Source organism: Lygodium microphyllum, chromosome 10, assembly GCF_053477565.2.
Source record: "Lygodium microphyllum isolate KBCC chromosome 10, Lygodium_microphyllum_v1.1.10, whole genome shotgun sequence".
Classification (NCBI taxonomy): Eukaryota; Viridiplantae; Streptophyta; class Polypodiopsida; order Schizaeales; family Lygodiaceae; genus Lygodium; species Lygodium microphyllum.
In genome coordinates, this window is record NC_141144.1 from 141251777 (window position 1) to 141274772 (window position 22996).

Below are 22996 nucleotides of genomic sequence, written 5' to 3' on the forward strand. Positions count from 1 at the left end.
AAAGAAGGAAGATCGCAAAAAGCCATTATAAAAAAAAAAAGCAAGCCTTGTAAACCCAACCTTGAGCTATGCTCATCCCGCTAACAAGATTTCAAGTGTGTGATGTTGTTTGAAATTTTGCAGGATGTCTGATCAAAATATGGTAGATTTTATGGTTGAAAGTGATTTACTGGAACCAACAATGGAGTAAAACGCTAACAAGATTTCAAGTGTGTGATGTTGTTTGAAATTTTGTAGGATGTCCGATCAAAATATGGAAGATTTTATGGCTGAAAGTGATTTACTGGAACCAACAATGGAGCAAAAATTGGACCTAATTATGATGCAGCTTTAAGAGGAACGAAGAGCACGTCAAACTTTGCAAGCTCAACTGGCTACTCTTCAACGATCTATTGTCGATCAAGATTGACCATAACCTGAAGATGTTATACGACATACGATTGATGTGACACTCGAAGCATAGTCTGTCAGAAAAGAAGCCAAGATAAGTAAAAGAAATTTCAAATTCTGTACTTTGAATGGGCTACGTGACGGAAAAACTGTTCTCGCTTTTATCAGTCAGTTTGATGACTATTTCCATGAAGAACAGTATGCTGAAAAAGATAACTCAAGTGTGTCACTAACCATTTAGTGGACAGAGCATCGTTATGGTGGACTGTTGTCCGTAAAAGTATTGATTGTTCTACTACTTGGGAGGCTTTTCAAAAGAATTTTTTGCAGAATTTTTTTCCACCTCAATTCCATGAAAAAGTAATCAAATAGTGGGATCTTCTGTACAAAGAGATCGTGAGCTTATTTCGCAATCTACATTGAGCATTTCTGGAACGTCTTATTGCAACTTCGAATACTTGAAGACGTATCTGAGGCGATCCACAAGTGCAAGTTAATGTTTTCAAAGCCAAGCCTATAGTCTGTTACAAGTGTCACCAACCTGGACACCTAGCGGTAAATTGTCAATCCAAAAAGCCAACTGTTCACATCAACTACTTGGGATCGATTGAAGATGAAAACCATGAAAAAATGTCGGATTTCATGAAAGACGATGACGATATCGGTACTACTTCAGATACTTTACCAGGTATGCCAAATCCTCATTCATTATTAACGATGAAATGTCTTGTGCATGGTAAAGAAAAGATTGTTTTGCATAATGATGGGAATACACATGATTTTATTTTTGCAAAATTGGTCAAAGAATTGAATTTACGTACTGTTCCAACTCATTATTGCATAAAAGCTACATTCTTAGGCACTAGATACATTAGTACATAAGAAGTTCATGATTTAGAAATTAAAATTGACGATTATGTTGAGCGCATAAATTTCTTGGTTGTGTCTTTGTAATCTAGTGACATTATTTTAGGAATGCCTTGGCGTCATAAATATAATTCCGATATAGATTATTTTATATATTCAATGAAAATTCATTCTAACGGAAAACAAATCACATTACATGGAATACACACATTTGATAATTTTTTATTACTTAGTCACACACATGCTAAACGTGCATTAAGAAAAGGTAGCAAATCATACTTAGTATGGGTGAATGAAATTGAAGCTAAGGAAAATCAGATGCATCCTAGGCACGCACAATTTCTTTCACAATTTAAAGATTGTTTTGTTGATTTGCCATATGGTTTACCACGTATACGTCTTGAAGATCATAAAATAGATTTAATTCTTGGTTCTCAACCACCATGTAAAGCACCTTATAGACACAATCAAATTGAACAGAAGAAAATCCAAGTCCAAGTTGAAGAACTGTTAACCTGAGGACTCGTTAGGCCTAATAGTTCTCATTTTGGTGCACTTGTCCTGTTAGTCAAGAAGAAAAATAATACTTATAGGATGTGCATTGATTATCGTGCCTTAAACAAGATCACTGTTAAGAATAGATATTCGATCCCTAGGGTAGACGACCTCATGGATAAACTTTAAAGAGCCACAATATTTAGCAAGATAGATCTCAAATCTGGATATCATTAAGTACGATTGGATACACCTGATATTTTCAAAACTGCATTTAGAACTCAATTTGGTCATTATAAATTTTTTTTTATACCTTTTGGTTTGACTAATGCACCAGCCACATTCAGTCGTATGATGAATCGCATATTTTTGAAGCATCAGCATTGTGTAATTGTTTTATTTGATGACATATTGGTTTTCAGTAAGAATAAGAACGAGCATTTGAACATTTATCTTTGGTTTTCAAATTATTGAAATAGAATCAATTATATGCTAACTCTGAAAAGAGTGAAATTTTTCAAACTCACATTGAATACTTAGGACATATTGTTTCTTCTGATAGTATTCAAGTTGATCCTAAAAAGATAGAAGCAATTTTGAATTGGCCGATCCCTAGAAATGTGCATGAATTACGTTCTTTCTTAGATCTTGTTAGCTTTTACAGAAAATTTGTGAGAAAATTTTCATTGCTTGCATTGCCTTTGGTAAAATTATTAAAGAAAGGTATTGTATATCATTGTTCTGATAATCAGCAAAGGTTTTTGGATTTATTGAAATATGCTTTAACATATGCCCTGTTTTGTAATTACCTAACTTTAATAGACCATTTTTCCTAGTAGTCACTGATGCTAGCGGATGTGGAACATGAGCTGTTTTTATGCTAGCAGATCTTGAGTTCAGATGGTTTAAGTTTGGCTACGTATTAAAAAGAGAAGATTATGTGTTGAGAGACACCCTGTTGTTAAGTTAGCACCTAGATTTTATGGACCCTTCAAGATTATTCACAAAATCAATGACAATGTATTTAAATTAGAACTATCCCAACATTGGAAAATCCACAATACTTTTCATATCAGTTTGTTACGACTTTTTAGAGGCCAATTACCTGTTCATCCTGTCTATGAAAACTCTCCTTTGTTAGAAGAAGAAACTGAAATACTTGAACCTGAAATTATTCTAGACACTGATTTTATGACCACTAGAACTGGCCGTCGATACTCTAGATATTTAGTTAAGTTTAAAAATCATCTTATTGAAGAGGCCCAATGGATGCATGCCCATGACCTAAGTATTTACCCCCCTTACTGCTCGCTCCACATTGGGCTAATAGCAATTGAGGACAATTGCTATCCCATCCCGAGGGTATGATGCCAGGAGGCATATTCCACGGTGGTATGATGCCAGGAGGTATGATGCCAGGAGACAATTGCTATCCCATCCCGAGGGTATGATGCCAGGAAGTATATTCCACGGTGGATTCCGTAAAACTATATTTATTTGCCAAGGCTCATACACAAGGTGGATTCCTTGTGCGAGAAGTTGACGGGGATGCTTGTCCTTTTCGGGCGTCATGTTAATTTAATGTGCACGTGGGTGACTCCACAGCGGGTGATTCCGCAAAATACATATTTAAATTAATAGATGTTTATGAGTTTAGAGTGTGCTCGTATTAAATTAAGGTTAGGACAGAGTTTTAACCTATTTATTTATTTTGTAGCTGAAGACTGCTAGGTATTCACTTTTATCGGTTTAATCTTATTATTTTCTAACAATTGTAAATGCTTCAGTTGAGGTGTAGAGTAAGCGGTGGTAGCGTTGGGAAGCACTGGGTGATAGTGTATATTTAAATTACTTAGAAGAAATTATCATTTTTGATGGGAGTGCATCTTATCATTAAAGACGTGGTGCTAATATTTATTTAGGCGCGCTTATTTCTTAAAGCGCTTGACAAGTATTTATTATTTTGTATGCGCATGGGCACACGGTTTAAATATTTCATTATGGGACATTGTATTTGGGCACAAGCCGACTTTGGGCCGCCCAACCGCTTTATTCTTTATTTGGACAAAAGCAAACACAAAATCTAAAGCATGCTAATTGTAAAATTAGGTTATTTTTGAGCTTTGAGATAAATAAATTTATAAACATATGCCTTGTAAAGTGCTCACACAAGGCATGGGGAGAGATTGTACCTAATTTTGTTGGAGATAAAGACGCCTTTGCCTAGCCGCCCGTGTATTACTACACTGACAGTACCCGCCACTGCACATTGCGGATAGCAGGCGCCCGTCACAGTCACTTATTCTTTATTCTTTTAGTGACAGTCTGAATAAAGGAAGGCCCGGCCACACATTGTGGTTGTTGGAGTTTCCACTTTTGAGTCTCTCACTCTCTTGGCTCTAGCTCTCTATCTGCCATAGCTCTCACCACTAAGCTTTTTCCTCCTGGGTTTCACTTCCCTTTTTCCTCTTGCGCTCACACAAGGCATGGGGAGAGATTGTACCCAATTTTGTTGGGGTTAAAGATGCCTCCGCCTAGCCGCCTGTGTATTACTATACTGACAGTATCCGCCACTGCACACTGCAGGTAGTGGGCGCCTGTCACAGTCACTTATTCTTTATTCTTTTAGTGACAGTTTGAATAAATGAAGGCCCGGCCACACATTGTGGTTGTTGGAGTTCCCACTTTTGAGTCTCTCACTCTCTTCGCTTTTGCTCTCTATCTGCCATAGCTCTCACCGCTAAGCTTTTTCCTCCTGGGTTTCACTTCCCTTTTAACTGGTATCAGAGCAAAGGCATTGGAGCTTGCTCGACATTCTCTTCAGTCCGGATTTGAAGAGCTTCAACCCGAGCTTCAATGGCAGCCATGGCACCTTCATTTGCAGGTATGTTTTGATCTCCCGCCTTCTCCCCGAGCTTCCGGACCTTATCGGCTTCTTCCTGGGCTGCATTGGAGTCCCCTTGACATTGCCAAGTGTCCCCAAGCCTGTTGAAGATCCCCTAGTCCCCAGGAACAGCCTGCGTAATTTTCAGCGCATTTTAAGGGGTTTGGGCTGACCTGATCCTAGCATTTCCTGCTTCTCCTCGGCTTTCCGGCACTCGGCAACCTTCCCAAGCATTGCTTGACTCCCCGGCATTAGTGCTTGACTCTCGGTGATCGATTCTAGTGCTTCCCCCTTCAGCCCTTTGCTGTATACATAGTCCTAGGACTGTCAAAACAGGGCAGCACTTGACATTTACTGTTTGATGCTTCTTGGCATTGCCGTTTGATACCTATTGATGCCCGGATGTTATGGGCTGCTATGTCTATGCTTTGGGGCTGATTTGGAGCAGATTTGAGCACCGTTTGAGCTTCATTTAACAGTAAATTGCTTGCTGTAATACAGTGGGCTGAAGCTCATTTACTTGGTGAATGCATTGGTTCATGGATACGGGGTGCTTACTGGAGGTTTGAATGATTATACCGATGTATTTGGAGGTTGTTAAATGCTTCTTCTTGGTTCTGGAATGCTTTTGAGCTTGGATTAGACTCCGACTTGGTCGTCCTTCACTAGCATTTGGCTTCAGTTTTGGCATGCTTTGAACCGGTCTATGCCTATTGTCACTGCTTGACATTTAGGCCTCTTGCATTTATGCTTTGGTCAGATATGAATGCCACTTGGTTTGCCCATGCTTGACAGTTACTTGGAGTTTCATTTTCAGATATATTTGAGCATTTTGGATCTACTGGGCATTGCATTTGGTTGTCAGTTACATGCTCTTTGAATGCTTTCAGGCTTATGCTTTACGGGTCTAAGATAGCTTGGGATTTATGGTCCGGATGTACCCTACTGGGATTTGGCATGCCTGATGCTATGCATTTGATGTATTAGAGCGTTGCTTGCTCTCTTTGCATCTGACTTCACTTCTAGTGGGAGCCTCTTGGTATATTCGGATGTATACAGTCTTATTTAGAGATGAGCTTGAGCTTGTGGGGCAGTTACATGCATTTGCTCTCTTGAGAGCTTTATGTCTGTAGTTTGTCTATAGTGGGCTGATTTGATACGTCTATTGGGGTAGTCACCTATCTTTGTCACAGGTTTGTCAGTTTTGTATGCATCTTGGATGGTTATGTATTGAGCTTCTTGCTCTATCAGTTGTGCTTGTGCTTGGTCTCTTCTCTTACCACGAGACCCATTACATGCATGACTTCTAGACCTATGAGATGTCTCTTGCTTGACAGGTGATTGGTTTGACAGTTCTTGGTACCTTTTTGCCCCTGGAAACTCACTGTTGGATGTATCTTGCTACCTGGCAGTTGCAGTGACATATGTATCAGTGATTGCTTCATTTTGGGACAGTTTTACATATTGTTGTCATTTATTGCAGCAAGCTGAAATTTGCAGATTTTGAGTACTTCTATGAGGATAATGCTTACTATTTGATGTTATCTTGGTCATATTTGGTGGATAGGTGCTTCTCTTGGTAAAATCCACTCTTTCAGCCAGTTTTAGCAGTGGTTTTAGTGCATTTTCTGCTAATTACAGCAACCTGCTATTTTGCTTTTTTGCATTGATTTGGGACAGTATGATTGGTCATATGAAAGACACAGATCTCTTTAACATTGCCAAGTTGGATGGTACCAACTATGGGTATTGGAAGTCCCAAATATGGCAGGTTTTGGTGCAGAAGTTGCAGAATAAACCCTTGTGTTTCAAGGGTGTCAAACTTGAGGATATGGATGATGATGTTTGGATGGAAGTTGATGAGCTATGCAAGTCTATCATTATTTTCTCACTCTCAGAAGAGGTCCATCATAATGTTATTGAAGATGAAAATCAGAGTGCATGGGATTTATGGGAGAAGATTCAAGAGCTCTATGCGCAGCAGAGTCCTGTGTCACAGATGTATTGGCTGAAGCAATTAATGGACCTTCGTATGAAGGAGGGGATCTTCCTTTCATCTCATTTCAGTCAATTTCATGCTATCATGAAGAGTTTGTTGTCACAGGGTATTGAGTTCAAAGACAACTTGCACCCGTTGTTTCTGCTTGGCACCTTTTCTGAATCATGGGAAGTCTTCCGTACTACTATATGCACGAATAAGCTTGATGGGCTGAAATGGCAGACATGGCATGCATGATAATGATCATAAGGGTAGGGACTCTCAGAAGTCCAGGTCCAAATTACGTGGTCGCAGTAAGTCTCGTGGACGGAAGTCTAATCTTACCTGTCATTATTGTGGGAAAGCAGGATATATTAGGCTGCAGTGCCATAAAATACGCGATGATAAGCGCAAGGAAAAGGGAAAAGAAAAAGTGCAGGAAAAGTCTTATGAGTGCAGTATTGTACCTGCAAAGTCCAGTGTGAAGATAGAAGAGGTTAATGTCATGCAGACCACTGATTCAGATGATGATTACATACTTGTAGCTTCTTCATGCGATGCCTTACAGACTTCTGAGATACATTCTATGTATGCGCAATGCTACCTATTGTACCATGTTTGGTTCTGTGTGTCTTGGTGATGATATGCCTCTTGACATTGTGGGCATTGGAGATGTTAGGTTGGAGTTTTCTTCTGGCAATTCTTTTGTTTTGCATGATGTACGCCATGTATCTGCGTTGACTCGCAGCCTTATGTCAGCTGGATAGCTTGATGATGCAGGGTATTTTGTGTCTTTTGGAGACTTTGCATGGAAGATTACTCGTGGCAGGCTTGTACTTGCAAGAGGTGCCAAGTTTGACAGTCTCTATCCCTTACTTGTATCTGGAGCTATATTGGATCATGTTTTGTTTGTGGGTTCTATTTCCCATATATCCCTGTGGCATGCTCGTTTGGGGCATACGTCTCTTAAAGGAATGAAAATGCTCTGTACTTTGCAGTATCTTCCGCCTTTTGACTCTTCTTATTTTGATTCTTGTGATCATTGTTTGTATAGCATGTAAACTAAAAATACGCATAAAAAGTCTGGTAAGAAACGCATGGGTGAGCCCTTGGTTCTTGTGCACTCAGATGTATGTGGGCCCATGCCCTTACGTAAGGTTTGGGCTTATCCCATAAAGAGAAAATCCGATGTCTTAGACACATTTCAGCGTTGGCTTGCATTGGCAGAGAACTAGTCTGGGAAAATGCTTAAATGCTTAAGGTTAGATAATGGGGGTGAGTATATATTACGTGCTTTATCACAGAAGAAAAAACTTCATTAAAGTCAATACCATGCTCTTGCTTAAAACCCTTAGCAACTAATCGAGCCTTGTATGTCGGCTTAGGATGTCTAGGGATACTTTTCAGCTTGTACACCCACTTACATGGCAAAGTCTTCTTACCCTAAGGCAAGGAAACCAAATCCCAAGTCTGATTCTTATACAATGAGTCAAGTTCAAACTGCATAGCCCTCTCCAAAGAGTGACAATCACCCCTGCGCATAGGCTCATCATAAATAAGAGGCTTATCTGCATCTGTAACCAGTACATAATCCATAGAGGGCGCAAAACGGTCAGGAAGTCATCTATCTCTAGTAGAATGCCTCAACCCAGGCTCTGCTACCTGACCAATATCCTGTCTAATATCAGTATGTCTAGCATCTAGGCCATGAGCATCAGGTGATGTCGCATGCTGTCTAGCTGGCCGTGGAGCGGGCTGAAGGGGAGCAGGTGGCTCCTCTTGAAAGATTACTCTACGTATCTCAACCACTTTCTCAAGCTACATATGCATTTTGTCCTCATGAAAGATGACATCATGGCTACGGATCACTTTCCGCGTCTACGGATCCCATAGACGGTAACCCATCTCTCCTGCATCTTCATAGCCAATGAAAATGCATTTGACACTTTTAGGATCTAGCTTATTACGTTTGTCCTTGGACACATGGCAAAATGTCTCACATCCAAAGACACGCAAATGATCATAAGAGGGGGGGCTTGCCTGCCCATACCTCCTCTGTAACTTGAAAGTCAATGCCACTGCTAGGCGACCTGTTAATGAGATGCACTGCAGTAGTAACTGTCTCAACCCAAAAGTGCTGCGGTAAGCCAGCCTGGCTAAGCATACTACAGACCCTTTTCTGAATGGTCATATTCATGCGTTTAGCCATATCATTCTGGGATGGGGTATAAGGGACGGTCAACTGACGCTTAATATCTTGCTTATCACACTTGGCCTTGGTTGCACAGCTTGACCTGGACTTGTATCAGATGGATGTCAAGACGGCTTTTCTACATAGGGACTTGCATGATTAGATTTACATGGAGCAGCCTAAGGGCTTTGCAGACCCTGGCAGGGAACACCTAGTGTGCAAGCTAAAGAAGAGTCTATATAGCTTGAAGTAGGCATCTAGGGAATGGTACCATAAGTTTGATGCATTTATGCAGTCACAGGACTACAGCCGCAGTGCTATGAATCCGTGCTTGTACACGAAGAAAGCCCGTGATGGTTCTTTATTGATTTTAGTACTCTATGTGGATGACATGCTTTTAGCAGGGACAGCTCATGAGGAGCTAGATGCTCTTAAGGCTCAGCTCAAGAAGAGCTTTTAGATGAAAGATTTAGGACATGCCTCTCATATACTTGGTATGTGCATTACGCGCGATAGATCTCAGGGACTACTCTATCTGTCACAGAGAGAGTACATTTATAAAGTCCTTGAGCGCTTCCGCATGCAGGATATTAAGCCTATTGACTATCCATTACCTTCTCATGTGAAGGTTTCACAGGCCAATTGTCCGCAGATAAATGAGAAGAAGGCCGAGAGGCCAAGTTTCCCTATGCATCCATTGTGGGCAATCTTATGTATGCTATGATAACCACCCGTCCGATATTGCTTTTGCAGTTGGGATTGTGGCACGTTATATGGCTACACCTGGCAAAAAACATTGGGATGCCGTGAAGGGTATCATGAGGTACCTGAAGAGCACAATAAATATGTGTCTTTGTTATGGCAGTCGGGATATAGGAGTCGTGGGGTACACTAACTTTGATTATGCAGGACATGCAGATAGTAGGAAGTTCACTTCTGGCTATGTGTTCACTTATGCTGGAGAGGCTATCTCTTGAATGTCCAGGACGCAGAAGTGCACGACTCTTTCTACTACAGAGGCCGAGTATATTGCAGCCACAGAGGCTTGCAAGGAGGCTATCTAGTTAGGCCGTTTGATTGCTGACCTTGGTATAACAGATGCTATGCCTACACTGCATTCGGATTTCTTGAGTGCCATTCAGTTGGCTAAGAGTTCAGTCTTCCATACGAAGACGAAATATATTGAGGTGAGGTATTACTTTATTCGTGAGGTCGTTGAGGATAGGTTTGCTGACCTTGTCAAGATTCCGACTGAGCAAAATCGTGAAGACTTGCTCACGAAGAGCCTCACTATTGAGCGCTTTGTCTTCCTTAGGAGATTGATGGGCATTGGATGAGATGACGTCTTTTTCCTCATCCTGTTATACATATGTACATGTTGTATTGTCCTTTCTTTTTTCGCTCTTATCGGGGCAGATTCGCCTTTAAGTGGGAGGTTATTGGGGGTAAAGGTGTCTCCGCCTATCCACCCGTGTATTACTACACTGATAGTACCCGCTACTGCATACTGCAGGTGGCGGACGCCTGTCACAGTCACTTATTCTTTATTCTTTTAGTGACAGTTTGAATAAAGGAAGGCCCGGCCACACATTGTGGTTGTTGGAGTTTCCACTTTTGAGTCTCTCACTCTCTTGGCTCTTGCTCTCCATCCGCCATAGCTCTCACCACCAAGCTTTTTCCTCTTGGATTCCACTTCCCTTTCAAATTTGTCTTTTTGCCTCATGTCGTGCAAATTTTCTTTCTTGCTTTTTGAGCTTAAGTAGAGTTATTTGTTCTTGGGGACCTTCTGGCGCTTGCTATATACGCATCCAACATCTGATTTGCGCACCAGATGCGAAGACTATGCCTAGTTATGGACCTCTCACAAAGTACATCCCTTGCCTTGACAACGAGCGAGACTAGATGCATATACTAGCTACGATTGATTTGTCCTTCTCAGACGATGAATACGACTATAAGTGTGCCACAATCATTCCAAGCAGACATGTTGAGCAGAAAGGAACCGCCAAACTTATAGGGGATCATTAGTCCCAATTTGCTTGATGTCTAAAAGTACTAAACTAGGAGCTTGCATGATCTATCATGTGCCTGCAAACAAATTGGAGTAATGAGACTTCTAGAATACCTCAAGGAAAGACTGCAAGGTAATCCCAGTGCAAATCTCAAATCGCTTGAGGACCTTTTGGAAGCCCGATGATAGAATTGGAAGAAGGTACATGACCTAAATCTGCTCTACAACTAGGCTCTACTAGAGAAGAACGAAATCGTTGATGAAGAAGCAACTATTGATGATGAATTCTCTAATGTAGAAAGTATAGAGAGTACCTACACAAATTGTGAATCAAGAGATGAAACCTCACATCTAGACCTTGAAACAATTGACTATGACATTGACGGGCTTACAATTGAGTAGATAATCATCGATTCTGTATCCATGGAACCCCTAGTATTGCTTGTCAATGGAATAGTCAAAATGGATTGTGATCGTACTTGGTTGGAATATCTAGGAGTACTAGACTTGAACGAGTAGGGCTCAACCAACGCTATTGAGTGACACTATAGGAAATCGGAACCGCTTTAGAGCTACGACCACTCAAAGAAACACCCTTGTCCAACGAAGGCAACAAGTTTAACTCTCAGTCGAAAGTTAGGTCTGATAGTGAACCAGAAATCTTGTCGCTTCCTAAAACTTAACGTACTAAAGGGGATCTTTCGGTCCACCCACGATGCAAACGGTTAAAAAAAGGAAGGAAAACGAACATGAAAAACTTTGATGTCGAGAAACAAAAGAAACTGCATGATCTTTCAAAACGTTTTACCAAATTAAAAAATCAGGATAGAATAGTAGTGCTGTTGGGAGCTAAACGGCAAGGCCAAGCTAGCAAACCAATAGAAGGCCCAACGAAAGTCAAAGAAATCGACTTAGTTGAGGAAGGTGAAAAACCCTGACTAGTGTTCATTGCCAATAACCTGACCAGGGACAAGGAGACTAACTTTATAACCCTTTTACAAGAGTTCATGGATGTATTCGCATGGTCACTTGAGGAGCTCAAGGGAGTAGACCCCAACATCGTCACTCATAACATTTCCATGGTATCAGATGCAGTCCCAGTCAAACGAACAAGAAAGTCAATGTAGCAGCAAAGAGAGAGAACTATCTGTTGCCATATACATTACAATGTTGGAGAGAGTCGCAAGAAAGGAAGCTTATAGCTTCTTTGATGCATTCTTGAGCTATAATCTGGTGTAGGTCTATCCGGATGATAGGCATAAAATGACATTTGCCATTGAATTGGGCATATTTGCGTATATATTCATGCCATTTGGATTGATGAATACCCCTGCTACTTACAATGGCTAAATTGCATAATATTCAAAGACTTAGCACAATATTCAAAGACATGCTTCACAAATGGTTGGAAGTGTTCATAGATGATCTTTGCATCCATAGCAACTGAAGGTCTTGAAAAACTTCGAGCAGTCTTCGAATGTTGTAGGTAGTACGGTCTCTCTTTGAATCCCTTAAAGGGCTAATTGTGGGTAAAATACGGATGCATCTTAGGGTATGTGGTTTCGAAGAAAGACATTGCCACCGACTTTTCCAAAGTCTGAGTCATTGTCAATGTGCTACCATTGACAAACTACAAGGGAGCTCAATGCTTCTGTGGACACATAAGATATTATCGACGGTTCATATTGAACTATGCACTCATTTCGTGTCCACTTTACAAACTATTGATTGTATTTGAGTGGATTGAATGCTAACGTACTTACGAAGAATTGAAAAAGGCTTTGCCTACCACATTAATCCTACGAGTCCCAGATTGGAGAATAACCTTCCACGTGCACATTGACGCTTCGAAATTCGTTGTAGGAGCAGTTTTGTGCCGACCTGGAGAACATAATTTGGATTATCCAATGAGTTTTGCCAACCACCAACTCATGGATACAGATGAATTATTCCACCACCGAGAGGAAAGGATTAGCTATGGTGTTTACTCTGAAAAAGTTTTGACACTATTTATTAGCGATTCATTTTATTTTCTTTGTGGACCATTAGGCTCTATTGTACCTTGTGAACAAGCCTTGCGCTAGAGGTCACATAGCTAGATAGTTATTGCTTCTCCTTGAATTCGATGTCTTAGTGGGGTTGTGTGAAAGGGAAAACAACATTACGTGGTTGATCATCTTTCTTATATTCCTAACGGAAAGCCGGCCGAAGAGGACATCGTGGATGACCTACTAGACACTCGTGTGTTTGAAATTTCGAAAGATGAAGATCTTTTTAAGGCTGATATCACTCCTTATTGGGAAGATGATGCTGTTTAGGTATTAGAAAAAGGAATATCGGATAGACTGATAGAAAAAACTAGGCTACGTCGCCTCATGATCAAAGCACAACCATATCAGTTGATCGCAGGACAATTGTACTGCTTAGGCTAGGATGGGTTGCTAAGATGCTATGTTTGCGAACATGAGATGCATGAAGTCTTAACAGAAGTGCAGGGTGTAAAGCCCCTTCGGGTGTAAACTCCTGCGTGTATAAACTTACAGGTGTGAACACACCCTTTACTTGTACCCTAACATATAAATACATTTTTATTCTTTGTGTACCTGGCAACACACTGGTACACTCTAACACGATTCTCTAAGCTCTCTGCTCTATCTCTACTCATTCCAAGCTTGCATTCTAGCAAGCACTTTAGCGCGACAAATTGGTATTAGAACCCTTGGTTACAGCACTCGCGCTTTCCAAGAATGTCAAAGGTCGCGACATAGGATCTAGCCAATGGACAACACTCTTCGTGTGAGGCAGGTCGAGCTGAAGTAAAGAGCTGAAAAAGAAGTGATCAACACAAGTCGCATAGGTCGAGCTGAAGAAATAGTGACCAGTGGACACTATGGGGACCAGCGGGCGACCAGTTGGACCTGACGTGCTAGGCGACGACCATCAGACACAACAGGGACCAGCAGGTGATCAGTTCGGACCTGACAGAAGCACGACGGGACATGGGCAGTCAACCATGTCATGTGTCAAGCGACGACTGGCAGATTATCTTTCAATTTTATAGTGAAGTGGCTTATTCTAAGCCCTGGTTTGCATGTGCAAGCATGGTCTTTAGACCAGTGTATTTTTATGCCTAGAAATTTGGGGGTTTTTTCCATATCTGATGCTGGTTATACATAACAGGACAATTTGACCAGAAAATTGCAGAAATTGTACACATTGGTTTCAAAATTTTGGGGCTTTTCTCATATCAATGAAATTTTGCTTTAGCAGAGTCAAATTTGTTGACATTGATGCACAATTGACCTGAGAAGTTTTGGGGCTTTTGCAAAATTTTGGCAAACGTTGCCAAATTTGCCCATTTTATGGTCTCGGGTTTAAGTAATGATGCAATCGGTTCAGATTTGTCAGTAAAATTTTGGGGGTTTTGTTGAAATTTGAGAATTTTGGCAAAAATGATGTCTGAAATGTACATTGGAAACATTACTGATGCAATCGTCGTGCTGTAAGCAGTGAGATTCATTCCCATTTACGAAACATCGAAGAAATTGCAGAGCAAATTGCAGAGAATCTTGGCTTCTCTTGTGTATCAGAAGTACTTGGTAACACAAGTAGCAGTACATACGTTGGGCAGCTTCCATTGAGTTGATGTATTGCTGAACAGTCATTTTGCAGCAGTCTTAGTAATCATTTGCAAATCTGGGATTATTGCAGATGTACTTTTGGTGATATTGCTGAAGTGGGAGTCATGTGACAGTGATGTATGCTTTGAGTATGTGCTGAAATTTCAGTTATACTGCTGAAAGTCATCAGTCCTATTGCTGTACATGTACTTGGATTAAACCTTGCTCTAATTGCCTGAAAATTTGGGCTGATATTAACTGAATATTCAGCTCATTGTTTGCTGTTATAAATTGCAGTTTTTTGTTGGGTATATTGCTGAAAAATGGCTGCAAATGCTTCAAGCAGCAGTGACACTAAATCCCTTCTTGAAATCAAGAGATTTGATGGCATTGGTTTTGACTTGTGGAAGGATAGAATGCAAGGCATTTTGTTTCTCAAAGATTGTGATGATGCTTTCTTGGAAGTCAAGCGTGCAGCTATGGCAGATGAAGATTGCGCTAGACTCAACAAGAAGACCATTGCATACATTAAAATGGCCGTATCTGATGATGTACTTATGGACATTAAGTGTCTTAATACAGCTTATGCAATATGGAAAAAGTTGATGGACACTTATGAAAATTCAACTCCAGTAAATCAAGTTCACCTTATGCGCAAGCTTGTAAACATGGAGTTGGATGAGTCTAAGCCCGCATCAGAGCATCTGAGTGCTTTCATCTTGGGACACCAAACCCCCACAATTGAGCAAGCAACTACCACGACCTACCCTTACCCAATCACGGTTCCCAAGTCCATCCTATACAGAGTTTAAACTCTAAACCTCAGCAACTAACTTGCAAAGAATCACAATTCAATGAGTTACTGGAACCCCATCGATTGATTGTCCCTACTCGCAAGGAAATGTCAAAGACCATCCGCATTGTGCGCCAATCTCATTCACTAGGCCAGAGCCACTCAGTGGATGGGAGACCCCCACCTGTGCCTAAAAGTACCGTCAATTCAATGCCTACGACAAGCCAAGGCCAAGCGCTCACACCACTCGATCAAATCAGCCACAAAAAGCCAAATGTCGCTCTTGCTCTCAAACCTTCTTATGAGAGAGAGTCTCTCTTGGAACTAGTTGCCAACATGACTGTAGATACTAGCGATGACATCGCCACATGTATTTAATGGTTTGATAATACCTTTACTCCATTCGCTCATAGCTACTACCGAATGGCTTGACTTAGGTCTCCTTGATAAAACAATTAAAACACCTTAGACGATGTGAGGTCTCTACCATGCTCATGGCAAGAATATGAACTCATCTTCACCGAGGTTGCTTCAATTGCTAAGGAGCTTGTTGCAACTCAAGTTTCACAGGAGTAGGCCTTGAAAGGAAGATTAAACACCTCTTTCAAATGAAGCTGTGCTGAGCTCACGCTTGATGAACTAGCCAACCTCGATCGCTTTTCACTCCTCCTGAACAAGTACAACACATCATCTTCATCATTATTGTATGTTTCTAGATCCTATTGCCACCACAATACCTAGGTGACAATTCCCAGGCATCAACCTCTTTATAGAGGTTGTGCTTGTAGCATATTCAAACCATCTATAACATGTTACACCCTCTTTATCAACCCTATATCAGATACCCGTGTTTTTGTGTTTCTTCACTTCTAAACAGCTGCCTAGCAGTTGCCTTGACAATATCCATCATTCAAAGAGATTTCAGCATATCCTTCATCTCTGACAACTCCTAAGGATTGTGCTTCAATTTCTTTACTGCCATCCTTCACCTTCTAATATCTACTTTGACATTCCATTGTGTAGAGGACTGTGTTTTACTTTTGCCATAGAGCAGCCCTTTCCTCCTCCATCAATATCCCTATTTGAAGGATTGTATTTCGTTCCCCTCATAGCGTAGATCCCTTCTAGATGTTGTTGTCTAATTAGCCAGGATAGTGCAGTCATCTTCAAGCTATGCTCCTATGTATCGACATGATTCATTCAATTGATTCAATGTTTGTCTTTCTTCATTTTTCTTCTTCAGTGTTTTTGAGTTCCTTTCTCTCAATGTTTGCCGTACATTGTGTTTCTCCTTGTAAACCCTACCATTTCTTGCACGTGGCACATTGACCTAGATCTAGCCATTTGTCTTATAGATGGATGTGTTGAGCTAAAATATGCATTACTTGTTGATTAGTCTCTTAAACAGTCCCAAAACACACTAAAAATGCTCTTTTAGAGTAAAACCCTAAAATGAGAAGCGGTTCAAGAGAGTTTAGTGGAAACCCTGAAACGGGGAGCGGTTCGAGAAAGTTTAGTGGAAACCCTAATTTTTGGGGCGCCCTTTCACATCTATAAATAGACAGATTGCCCCCATTCATTCATCATCCTTGTTTTGCAGGTTACACCAGCCCACACACCCTCTGCTGCTGTTAGCGCCCAGTTTTCAGCCTGTAGCCCGCCTCCATCTGCTGTCTAGCCATCATCAACTGCAGCCACATCATCTTTAGCCTGTCCATTACTGTAGGCGACAGCTCTCAGCTGTTGGCAACTGCTCCAAATTGTCCCAGACTAATGTTCAGCTTGCTGTCCATCATCTCCAGGGTCAGCCAGCCTACATTTTTAGCATTGCATGCCCTGACACTCTCAGACACTGTTTCAGCCTGTTGTTTACAGCAGACTGTGCACAGTTTTCAGCCCCCGATCAGTGGTACACTACTGCGTTTACCAGTTTCCAGTCTCTAGATTGCTATGTTTTGGTGACCAGCCTATTGCCATTCAATATTTAGCACTCCTATACTCCGACTGGTGATCACAGACTTGGGATCCGTCTTTGGTGGACGTCACACTCCGACATTGCTCTGCACTTGAGCACATTGTACACTCTTATATTCATTTACAGCATTCATTCACTTCAGAGTTGTGTTTTCTCTCTCCCTTCTTTTGTTTGTGTTTGAGTTTTGAGTTTTGCGTTTAGGGTTTGAGTTTTGCCCTCTGTGTCTGTGTCTGTGCCTTTGTGTTTCTATCGTGGTCGTACACTCTGCGTATCCTCAGTGCAAACCCTAGCAGTCTTCTTAACAGGATGGAGATATTAGGTGTATTAGATAAGGCCTTAATAGAGACTACAATGGGATCTAGGAGAGTAAGTATGGAGGGATGCTTTTCTTGATAAGTGACATGGCCTTCTTTAGCTACACTACTAGGCTCGAGAGAAACATATAAATGCAGAAGATTTGAGCCCATTCAATAGCTGCCTCCCATTGGCATAGATAGAGTATGTGTCATGAGGATATGTATTTTCGAAACCTCACTTAACATGTGGATTGATTTTTAATCACATGATTAAGTAAATGTTGCACATGTGAGGTGCAACTGGGATTAGAGTAAATTTACGAGTCCAGGACCCGAAAAAATCACAGAAAGTCAAAGGCAAAAGTTGCTATAAGTTATGTTGCATAGATACTTGGTGGCATCTGGTATCAATTGTTGGCCTAGGTCATTCAGTTGTCCATAAGTGTCAGGTGGTGACACTAGAGATATGGCGTTTAATGGTACCTAAAGCCGATCTAATGGTCAAAGATGACATAGAGAGACTCCGGAGTGAAAGATGCCTAGCCAATTTAATTATTGGCTAGTTAGATTATTTTTTTGGGCATCGAAATAATTATTAGATTAACTTCTAGTAATTATGTCACAACTCTATAGAAACAGAATTTGTATCCTTTTTCATTAATTTGTCTATATAATGATTTATTAAATTTATTTCCTTTGCACTAATTAGATATAAAGAAAAGTGCATTGGAGCTAGCCACTGATGAGTGGTCACAGGTTATGGTGGACCCACACGGTGGGTTAGAGAAAAGATAGTTCACACTTCCACCTATATGACCCGATTGGGCGCCTGTGACTAGAACTCACGCATATCAGGGTTAGACTCGCACACAGAAAGGATTGATGCCTTGAAGTGTGGGCTAGATCCACTAGAACAGACAGTTACAATCAACAAGATGGCATGATCATGAAATGCTTGTATAATGTGCATGTGTGGGCTGAAAGCTTGAAATGCACATTTCTTTGCATAGGAAAGTCACATGAAGATTCGGATATCATTTTTGCGATGTACACGGAAAAAACTTTCATATGATACCCATATTGGGGGGGTCCCTAAATTCTAGGAGATCCCTAAATTTTAGGAGGTCCCTAAATTTTAGGAGCCTCGAATTAGCCTAAAAATGCTAGTCCTAAAAAATAGGGATGTCATTCTAAAAATAGTAAGTTTTGTACTCTGACTGTGCTTACTAAATTTGGTTGTTTCTATTCTTGACAGTATTCAACCCAAAAAGGAAGGCCATAAAGAAGAGACAAGTGTCAAGACACTTGTCACACAAGTTTCCAAGTGTCCCACCACTTGTCACATCTCATGACATATGGCTGGACACTTGTCTTGTGCTACTTCACTTTCCCCTTTTGTACTAGCTCTCCCCTCTCCTATAAATAAGAGCTCGTTTTTCTTCATTGAGCATCATTTTTCTTTGATGTAAACTCATGTACAGCACCCACAGATAGCCAGAAACTGGCCCCATCCATCCCCATCATCATCCCCCACTTCTCCATTATCAAATTCCTCCATATTCCATCTTCTATCATTGTTGTTTTACAAGACAGCAAGCCTGTAAATTCATTACAGCACCTCCTTCTTGAGCTCTTTCTTCCATTTTAGCTACAAGAAGCAAGCTCTATCCCTGTACTGCTGATCAACGATGGAGAAAGGCTGAATTCCCCTTTTTCTTCTCTCATACTGTAAAGAAATCAGTTCTTATCATTGCATAATAGATAATGCATGTGTGTTTGTACATCTTTGCATGATCTTGTGAGAGTGAGAATTACTTCTTCTCACTCTCAGGTTGATTGTAACTGAGCTCTTCCCTAAGGGACTTGGGTTGAGCAGAAATACATTCCTTCAGGGGGGGTTGCCCATCTTCAACCCTCAATCTTGTCTCCATTACTTTTACATTTTTATGGCTGTAATTTTGTGAGTAATTTTCATTTTCAGCTTTAAGTGTTCATTCTCTTTTCTATTAAATCTCGAAAACAAGCAAATATCATAATTGTTAAGCATACTACGTTGTTCGGGGCGTTTACAGTGGTATCAGAGCTTTGGCTCGGTCCTCACCCCCAACACTGGTAGTGCTTACAACTATAAGTTTGTTTGTTTTCAGCCCTTGCATTGAGTGCGTGAGCATATTTTTTTTTCTTTAGTCTCAATGGATCAATCGAGTGCTATCCTTCAAGCCATTCAAAGTCTTAGAGAGGAGAATCAGCAAATTCGTGAGCAACTTCTCAACCTAGAAAAAGTTGAGAATCCTAAAGAATTCAAGGAAAGAAGCCCATCTACTTCAAGGAGACAAAGCCATACCAATGAAAGGAGCCGATCAAGAAGTCCAACTACTTCTAAGAGGCAGTCCCATTCTACTTCAAGACAAAGAAAAAGATCGCGTCGAAGCTCATCCTCTTCTTCAAAGTCATCTGGCGCCTATTCTGATGGATCCTCTTCTAGTAATGAAGAGTCACACCCTTCTCGTGGAAGACCTCATCATCGTCAAAGGCGTCAACATTCTTTACCCTCGTCTCCATCTTCATCCCCATCAAGCACTTCATCATCTTCAACCTCAATATCCGAGCATGGACGAAGGCATAAGAAGAAGAAGAAGACTAAGTCACTATCTCAACTTGAAAAGAAGATCAAGTTCAGTATGTATGATGGTTCCCGAAATCCTGATCTTCTTCTGAAGTTTATTCGTCAATTTCAAATTTTGTATGGTCGTGACAAGTATAAAGAAAAAGAAAAGATTAAGTTTGCAGCTTTACATTTAACCGACTTAGCCCATACTTGGTGGACGGGGTTGGAATATGATCATGCTGCCCCAAAATCATGGCGGTCCTTTGTTCGCCTGATACAAAGCCAATTTCTTCCTGTTCATTTCAAAAGAGATGTAAAAATGGAATGGGATCGGCTTTGGCAAAGGAAAAATGAGTCACTTGGTGACTATACCAAGAGATTTTGGGAGCTACTTTTGAAGGTCCAACATGTCAAGAAGATCAGCAGTTCGGAAAAGCTTAGGAAGTTTCAAGGAGGTTTGCATTTTAAACTTCGTACTGCTCTTAATCATCATCATTGTTCTAGTCTCAGGGAACTCATTGACCATGCTGAGACATGGGAAATGGAGCACAATGGCAACAAATCATTCCAAAAGAATGATAAGAAGAGAGTAGCTGATGATGAGGAGTATTCAACCCCAAATGAAGGACAAAAACAGTGGCAAAAGCAGCCATCAAATCAAAAGAAAATGAAGCCCTATGCACCTCCTAATGCTCCTCAATTTCGCTCCAATCTATACCCACAAGCAAAGCAATTTTCCGAAGAAGAAAAGCAACGCTTCATGAAAGAAGGGAAGTGCTTTAAATGTGGACAAACAGGCCACATAGCGAAGCAATGTCCAAACAAGGGACAAAGCAAGGTTTCTGACAACAAGCCTAAGTCGCCAGTGAAAATCAATGCTATCAGTGATGTAGTTGCAAACACAACTCACACTCCAGAGACGCGCAAATTATTAAAAGCTTGGGGACAGTTGCAAGGTAAGCAAGCACTATTCTTGATAGATCTTGGGGCGAATGAAAATATTATTTTCTTGCAATTAGCTAAAGAGCTTGGATTAAAGAATGAAGAGATGGACACTCCGGTAGAAGTTCGCCAAGCTTTAAATGTTGATGAAGGTGACACAATGAAGACTGTGATACCCTACATTGGCAAGCTCAAGTTTCAAATTCAAGGCTACAGTGACGAAGATACCTTCTGTATCGGAGACCTTGATGGTTGCGATATGATTCTTGGCATGCCCTGGAATCATAGAGTAGATTCAACCATCTTCTCTCAAAAAAAGAAGGTAGAACTCACCAAAAAAGGCAAGAAGTACGAGATCCAAGCTGGAGTTTCTGGAGACACCATACCTATGGTAAGCCATACGCAAGTCTCTAGAGCAATTAAGGATTGTGTTCAATGTTGTCTGCTTTATGTCACTGATGTAAAAGATAATATGAATGCTGAAAACCAAGAGCAACTTCAGCTCTTGGAAAAGTATAAAGATTGTTTTTTGGAAGATCTTCCTTATTAGCTTCCCCCAGAAAGGCCAGAAGACCATCATATTGATATTATCCTGGGCAGTTCTCCTCCTAATATAGCACCATACCATGTGAGCCGTCCTCAACAAGAAGAAATAAAAAAGCAAGTCGAAGACCTACTCAACCGTGGGCTAATTAGGCCAAGTAGCTCACCATTTTGTTCACCGGTTCTTCTTGTTCAAAAGAAAGATGGCACATTCAGGATGTGCATTGATTATCGAGCCCTCAACAAAATCACTGTGAAGAATCGGTTTCCTATTCCCAGAATTGACGACATTTTGGATCGTCTAGGAGGCTCAAGGGTTTTCAGCCGCATTGATCTAAAGAGTGGTTATCATCAAATTAGGGTAATACCACAAGATGTACACAAAACTGATTTCCGCACTTCATACGGTCTTTATGAATTCTTGGTGGTTCCTTTCGGATTAACCAATGCACCAGCCACCTTTAATCGAATGATGGAGCGCATCTTTAGAGAGCATCGACAATATGTCGGTACTTTCTTTGATGATATTCTTGTCTTTAGCAAGAATGAAGAGGAGCATCATCAACACTTGGAAATTGTTCTACAATTACTACAACAAAATCAACTCTTGGTAAATGGTTAAAAGAGTGAATTTTTCATGCATAAAATAAATTACCTTGGGCATGTCATCTCTTTTGAAGGGATTCAGATGGATCTTGAAAAGATCAGGATAATCCAAGAATGGCCTCATCTTCGTGATGTACATGAGGTGCGATCATTTCTTGGCTTATGTTCTTATTACCGCCGCTTCATCAAGCATTTTGCACATATGGCTTCTCCACTTCATGACCTTACAAAGAAGAAGATCTCTTTCCAATGGAAGGAAAAAGAGAAGGCAGCCTTCACAAGGCTGAAAACAGCTCTTACTTCTGGACCTGTTCTTATCATTCCAGATCTGGTAAAACCATTTGTGGTGGAAGCAGATGCTTGCGGTGATTGTATTGGTGCAGTGCTAAATCAAGAAGGCCATGCCGTAGCCTTTGAAAGCCGCCGTCTAAATGATGTGGAGAAAAGGTATGACATTTATGAAAAGGAGCTCTTAGCAGTGGTTCATGCTTTAAAGATATGGAAACATTATCTTTTAGGCAATGAATTCCTTATTAAAACCGATCATCAAAGCTTGAAGTATTTCAAGACTCAAAAGCATTTGCAGGAGAAACATGCAAGATGGGAAAATTTCTTGTCTATGTTTCATTTTCAAATTATGTACACTCCAGGGAAACAAAATGTAGTTGCTGATGCACTTTCTAGAGTGCCTCGCATTGCAACTATTACAGTGGCTCATCATGAAGATTTTCAAACGATGAAGAATACTTATGATGAAGATACTGATTTTGCAGCAATTTGGTCAAATTTACAGCAAG

The 22996-nt window shown here is 40.8% G+C and overlaps 1 protein-coding gene across 3 annotated transcripts in view; it reads left to right on the forward strand.

The window, feature by feature from the left end:
• The window catches only part of LOC148030636 (uncharacterized), a 121395-nt gene that overhangs the window by 8016 nt on the left and 90383 nt on the right, over positions 1 to 22996 (forward strand). The window contains exon 2 of one of the 3 annotated variants that reach the window (XM_087686975.1): positions 238 to 1235. The exons of the other annotated variants lie outside the window; for them this stretch is intronic. Coding sequence (XP_087543101.1) covers positions 238 to 334 — 97 coding nt within the window. The 3' untranslated portion in view covers positions 335 to 1235. Of the gene's footprint in view, positions 1 to 237; positions 1236 to 22996 lie in introns of those variants that run through there. 3 annotated transcript variants of the gene reach the window in all.